Source organism: Humulus lupulus, chromosome 6, assembly GCF_963169125.1.
Source record: "Humulus lupulus chromosome 6, drHumLupu1.1, whole genome shotgun sequence".
Classification (NCBI taxonomy): domain Eukaryota; kingdom Viridiplantae; phylum Streptophyta; class Magnoliopsida; order Rosales; family Cannabaceae; genus Humulus; species Humulus lupulus.
This window is the reverse complement of record NC_084798.1, coordinates 60,132,625-60,139,158: the sequence shown is the minus strand read 5'-3', so window position 1 is coordinate 60,139,158 and position 6,534 is coordinate 60,132,625. Positions and strand designations below refer to the sequence as shown.

Genomic DNA, 6,534 nt, shown 5'->3' with positions numbered 1-6,534 from the left:
CTTCTCCTTCTTCTTTTACTTTCTGTTGTAGTGATGTCTATATTTAGTTTGATGGATTTTATTATGTTTAACATGAACTAATTTCTTATTTAGGGTGTTAATGAATTCTTCTTGAAACCTTATGATTATCTAATGAAGTTTTTATGAATTTCCTATCACTATTGTGAATTATTTGTCTTGTGTTTAATGGTTGTGATTAATTGGCCACTAATTGCATGATTTATATGATTTTAACCTGATATTTGAGAAGTGAAGGATAAATATGTTATATTCAAATAATCATAGATTTATATTGGACGAGAGTACCTGTATTATTTGTGTAGCTTAGGGATTACGTGTTTAATGCCTGCGATACGTTAATTTACCACATAAATGTAGGAGATTTGCTTATTGTAGAGAGTTATAAGTCCTAGTAAGAATATAATTTACAATTGTAATCCGCTATCACAATAGAGATAGGAATTCTAATATTCACATTAGAGAGGCATATGTGGATAGTTGATGAAGTTAATAACCCTAATTCTTATTCCATTGAATTAATATTTTAGTATTCAGTTCACTATTGTTCTTGTTTATTATTTTATTTTATTTAGTTTTAGTAAAGTCTATATTCATTATTCGACAAATCAATTAGAAATAAAGATTGATTATTGGTAATTAGTAGCAATTCTCATCGGATGATACTCTACTTACTATTTTATTACTTGTTACGATTGTGTTTACTTGCGTACATAATTTCCACAACAACGCCTCGATTAGTGGCGCCAAGTTCGTATACTCGACAATTGGTATTTCCCACAACATCGTCTAACATGGGAAAACATGCAGCCGCACCCTGACAATGTCAGAGGTGTGTCTCCTGTAAAGTTGGTGGGCTGCAACTTGTAAATTGAGCCCCCTGTGATGTGCACAAGCCCACAGTCTGTATTAGAACATTGAGAGGGGTTAAATATCAATTCACTCCCCAAATAATTGGGAGAATATCTGTAATTAATGATATTAATGACCTTCAGCTCCTATAAATAGAGCTGAGATACCATTGTAAAATGCTTCAAAACTTTTGAATTCAAACAATACATACACTGCCTGAGAAAACCCCCATTAAAACTTTCCATCTCAAGCTTCAAGAACTCCAATACTAAAGACTCGTGAGGTAGGGTTGTTTTATAACATGAACCACGTAAAACCTTGGTGTTTATCTTCATTATTTTCTTTAAGTTCTATTATTAGTTTGATAGCGTAAAAGGCAGTCAACAAACTCGTTATTTGATCGTAGGTATCTACTTTCACCTTATCTTATTTACGCTACACCCAAATCTTAGTTTGTATGCGTTCACTGTAAAAATTCTTATGGTCAAATACTTCACTATTTAGTTAGACATATGAAGACAACTTAAGCCCCTATTATAATTTTTTTTTTAAATATATATTTTTAGACTTTGTATTTTGTTTCATTATCGGTTTGGATTCTGTGTTTTAACAAATTACTTTTTGAGTCCCATATTTAGTGAAATTGTTTAAATAAACTCAAAAAAATTTAAACTAAAATCATAAATAATTCTTCAAAATAACAATTATGAACAAAAACAAAATAATTATGCCTAATAATTTTATTATTTTATTCAATTTTTTCTTTATTAAAATTGTATTTAGAAAACTATAAAAAAAAACAAAAAAAAAGTGACAAAGCTAAATCACAAATTTATTTGTGCAATTTTTAACTCAAGTTTCAAGTTGTCTAGTAGAAAAAAAAAATCAAGTTCAGTCGAATTATTTTTTTTTTTTTTATAGAGGGGCCACTAAATTAATTTTGTTTGCATTAAGTTGAGTTACATATCTATTTTATGATACGTGGCGTCAATTTATTGGACAAGCCACGAATACTCTAAGGCAATAAAACTCTCATAATAAAAGAGCACGAATTTCCAGCAATGGTGACCAATTTATAGACAATAGACTTGAAGGAGACATTGAAGATACAAAACTTGATAACCTTCACCTCAAACCAGAGTCTCTAATGGCGGAAAAGCCTGAAACGCTGTCCTCCAGCTCGCAATCTTCTTCGTCTTCCCAGAAATCTCCACAAGTGTCTCCCAAGCAACCTCAGGTTTTCGACATTCTCTCATTTTGTACCAATTTCCCAAATTTTGTCTTCATTTCTTAGGACTGGCGTTTTCTATTTCATTGGACGAGTTCATTTCTTCCACAGCTATAATTTCAGTTTTTTCTGTCAAGATTTAGATTTTAGGGTTTCATTTTCCTTTTTACGTGAATTGTTATTTTGCTTCTGTTTTGTATACGTGTATATTGTTAAGAGGAAGAAGTATTATATTTTCTGATGATCTAGTAGTATATTGGAGATCAAAACATTCGGGAAGCTTGACAATTAAATTTTTTTTGGGGGGAGTAGTCAGCTCAATTTTGAATTGTGTCTATTGTTGCTGATGTTTATCTTTTTGGTATCTGAGATTATGACCTATTTTTTAGGTATCTTTTGATTAATTTTATTGGTCTCTTTATCAAGTGTTGTAGTATTTGCTCCAAAGCTATTCTTGAAGTAATTGATAACTCTACTTTCTCAGGTTCCAGCATTCACTGGATTTCCTCCTTTCCCAAATGGAGATTTTCAGATGTATCCAGTGATGTACCCTGCACTTGTAAATCCATCTCAAAATCAGGAAAATATGAACCGAGGAGCAGGCATCTATGCTGTTCCTGTTTACCCATATATGGGTCCTGTTGTTGGAATTCCATCTAATACTCTTATTCCTCTCACTTACAATATACCTACGTAAGTTTATTGCCTATTTTAGTTTGTAATTACAGAGTGACTGAACTGTTTTGAGATTCTGTAAACTGTTCTTCGTTGATCTATAACTATATCTCCATTTATAACTAGACAACCTTACTCTCCATAACTTAGATTATATCATTTATTTAATTGATGAAAAGGACATTTGAATGGCTTCCACTCAGATAGGTTTAGTCTAGAGTAAGGAGACAGTGGAAAGCTGTTCATGATTGCTATTTGAATGGTCTAAATTAAAGTCTGTTGTCGTATAAAGATATATTTAGGTTTATGGGAATTTTATTTAGGTTTGGAAATTTTATACAAGTTTTATGGTCTACAACTGTATGGAAGTCAGAGCAGACATGAAAGACCAGAATCTACAAACAAGAAAGAAAAGGAGGAAAGAGAAGAAAATATAAGTAAAAACACATGTGAATTTGCTTTGGAAATAGTTATGTAATGGTCTTATTTATTGGTATATTTATCTTCATAACATTAAGGATTTAGAGTGTCTCAGCTTAGCAATAACCAACTCAAAAACCAAAATATACATGCCAAGGATCGAATAAACTGCTTGAGAGGCATGTGAAAATCAAGTCTCCTTAGAAAGGCAGCTGTAAAGGATTAAAGTAAATGATCAGTCAGAGTTGCCGAGTAATATACATCACATATTTTTAGTTATATGGTTGATTCTGAAAACAGTATGATAATTTACAGAGCCCAAAATTATTTTAATGCCTGACAAGGACTCTCTCTTCCCATCCACAGTAGATCAAGTGCAGATGCTGGTGCTGTAGGTGAGGAGCATGGGCAAGAGGGACAACAGCAGCAACGTCAACATCAACAGCCTGCACCTCAAAGACAAGTTGCTGTAAGGAGATTTCAAATTGCATTTCAGCTGGATTTGTTGCTTATTCTGAAGCTTGCAGCTGTAATCTTTTTGTTCAACCAAGATGGATCAAGACAAAGGCTTATTGTACTTGTGTTTTTTGCTTCACTTGTCTACCTGTAAGTTTTTTAACTTCTTTTTAAAACAGTAAAATGTCATTCTTACCATTTTTAATTCGAGATTTCTGATGGATTCAACTTCTGACCTCATGAAGGCATTAATCATCATATGAGTCTACATGATCATGTTAATTTGAGACATGATAATTTTCCTAAAAACTGATATTAAAGACATATAGTGGAAGCGTAACTGTTTAGATGAATAACATTGCAGATATCAAACTGGAGCTCTTACACCATTGATACGATGGCTTTCACAAGGTATGCATAGGGCAGCTGCTCATCCTCCGAGGCCCCCTCCAGTCAGGGATGATAATTTTCTACCTCCTGGAAGGCAGGGACCTGAAAATGCTGCTTTTGCAGGTAGATTTTTAATTTTGTTTTGATATGTTGCATAGTTTTTGAGGAAAATGGTGCATGTACTAAGAATTTCTAAATACAATGATTATTTGTTTAGAACTTCAAGACACTTACTAATACGGGAAAACAAAAAATATATATAATTTTAGTACTCAAGACTTTTTTTTAACTAGTTCATCAGGCTCATGAAAAGTGCCTGATGAGTCAACGTCTGAATGAGGATCTCACATTGCTAGAGTGATGTATAGATCAGTTTAGTTTTGTTCCGGCCTGGTCTGTAGAAAGTTATATTCCTGAACCATGTCATGTATACTTCTCTCTTCTTTGTTAGTATTTTAAGATTATTGACTGCAATAGATCACCAGTTTCAGTTAGGCGCCTCAATTTTCTTGGTAATTATGAATTCAATTATTTTTGTTATCACAATAAAAAGAGGTTTATATGGAAATTGTTGCAGAGGGACAACCGGGAGCTGAGTTTAGGAATGTGCTTGGAGACAATGCAGATCAAGCGGTGGAAAATGAGAATGTAGCAGCAGAACCTGAGGCTGCCGGCAATGGGGGTAACCAGTGGTGGGGAATTGTTAAGGAGATTCAGATGATTGTTTTTGGCTTCATTACTTCCCTTCTCCCAGGTTTCCATAACATAGATTAAGATTATACATGGTGCTTGACAGGTCGTATTACATAGACTGAACTAACTCAGAATCTGGAAGTGTTGTTTTCTGCTTAACATTTTCAAATAAGTGTTACATAATGATATAATTTTAATCATAGATATAGCTTGATGTATTTTTGCGATAATGGTTCAATTGGTTTTGTGGAATTTTGTGAGTGAAGATGGGGTATTTGAATGTATCTTCTGTATGTCTTTGGTATAAATCGACGATTTCACAAGTATTGAATCTCGTTTTCATATTGGCCTTCGTTTCTTGTATTTTAATTGTTAAGTCTTCCTTGTAACATATACTTTTTTTTCATCATTATCATTAAAAAAATTCGGGGGAACTAAGACAGAGTCAACAACCAGCCATGACACTAGTAGTAGGAATTAAAGGTTGCAAACACGATTTGCTGGTGTGAATTTAGCATAAACAATTACAGATTAAAAAATTTAAGCAAATAAATTATTAGAAATTTATAATTTAAAAAAAAGTTACAAAAATTAAAAGTATGTAGCAGTCGAGTGTTTAATAACTTAGCTTTTTCTGATTGTCTCCTCCCCAAGGAGAATAATTATGAAAACGTTAAAGTGTAGCTTTAGAGTTGGTAAGAGACTAACTTGAAGATGGTACTAAAGAAATGGTCGGAGATTTGGACGCGGGTGACGACTGGTCGAGGTTCTTGTTGGCTTGAGTAGGAAGTTTGATTCGTGATACCGTAAAAAATAATTACACAGAGATATTAGATGTCAAGGAAGTTGATCCAACTATCCAAGATTGTTAGCACAAGTCGTGGATTCACCTTCACTATCACTCTTATGTCGTGGTTCATGTATATGGAATATGTTAGCACAACAGAAATTTTTTTTTTAGTTATTTCCAGTGAAAATATATCATTAATTTATTAGTGACATGTTTATGATTGTAGTTATAAATTTAGAGTCCAAACTAATGAGTAATTCTATTTTATTTTATTTATTTTTACAATGGAAGAAAGATTGCAGCTAAGGATATTCCTTCATTATTAGAATGTTGACCCTTGATTTGACCAACGACACAGAGTCAAATGTACGACAAAAGATAAAACGATAATTAAGAATTTAATCTAATGGAAAAGAAGAAAACACCAAGAATTTATAGTGGTTCGGCTCCAAAGAATGGTAATGACCTACGTCCACTTAGTGCTATTATTAATATTGAATCTCAAAGCCGTGATCAAAGAACTAGGTTTCTTGAGTTTCACAAACCTTGAAAGAATTACAATAAAACGATGAATAATCACACTATAGCTCTCTTTCTCTCAATACTTAGCAAAAAGATTCATAGATCAAAAAGTCATCTCCTTGAGCTATTTCATGCATATTTATAGGTTCAATGAGGGTTACATGGGCCAATGGGCCTTAACTTTCCTTAATAACCGCGTATCAAGGTAATAATGAGGAAATATTCAATGGAATTATTATAAGATTACAATCTTAGAAGTAAATAAATCAAGTTATGCGACCAACCTCGTTGTATCTAATAGTTAAACCTGATGAAGTGATGTGCCTTTGGTCGATAGTCGAACAACATTTCCGCCACGTGGGAGAAATCCCTGCCACGTCATCAGCAGCCGTTTTTTGGGTAAACATTTGCCCTGTAAGTTTATTTATTGCGACCAGCAATAAGTAAACTTAGGAAACTGACTCTTCGAATACCCCACAAAATCTGTCAG

General features: G+C 33.1%; 1 protein-coding gene across 1 annotated transcript; it reads left to right on the top strand.

Moving 5' to 3' along the window:
• The first annotated feature begins 1,925 nt into the window (after positions 1-1,925).
• Positions 1,926-5,076, top strand: LOC133782209 (uncharacterized). The gene is made up of 5 exons (XM_062221433.1): positions 1,926-2,107; positions 2,583-2,791; positions 3,560-3,799; positions 4,014-4,162; positions 4,617-5,076. The coding sequence occupies exons 1-5, from the start codon at positions 2,018-2,020 to the stop codon at positions 4,811-4,813; spliced, it is 885 nt and encodes a 294-aa protein (XP_062077417.1). The 5' UTR covers positions 1,926-2,017; the 3' UTR covers positions 4,814-5,076.
• The last annotated feature ends 1,458 nt before the right edge of the window (positions 5,077-6,534 follow it).

Excerpts from the sequence above, each read along its gene's own strand:
- LOC133782209 (XM_062221433.1), top strand. The coding sequence starts at position 2,018 with ATGGCGGAAAAGCCTGAAACGCTGTCCTCCAGCTCGCAATCTTCTTCG. Across the intron at positions 3,800-4,013 it reads TTTGCTTCACTTGTCTACCT|ATATCAAACTGGAGCTCTTA; the intron begins GTAAGTTTTTTA and ends ATAACATTGCAG. Across the intron at positions 4,163-4,616 it reads TGAAAATGCTGCTTTTGCAG|AGGGACAACCGGGAGCTGAG; the intron begins GTAGATTTTTAA and ends AAATTGTTGCAG.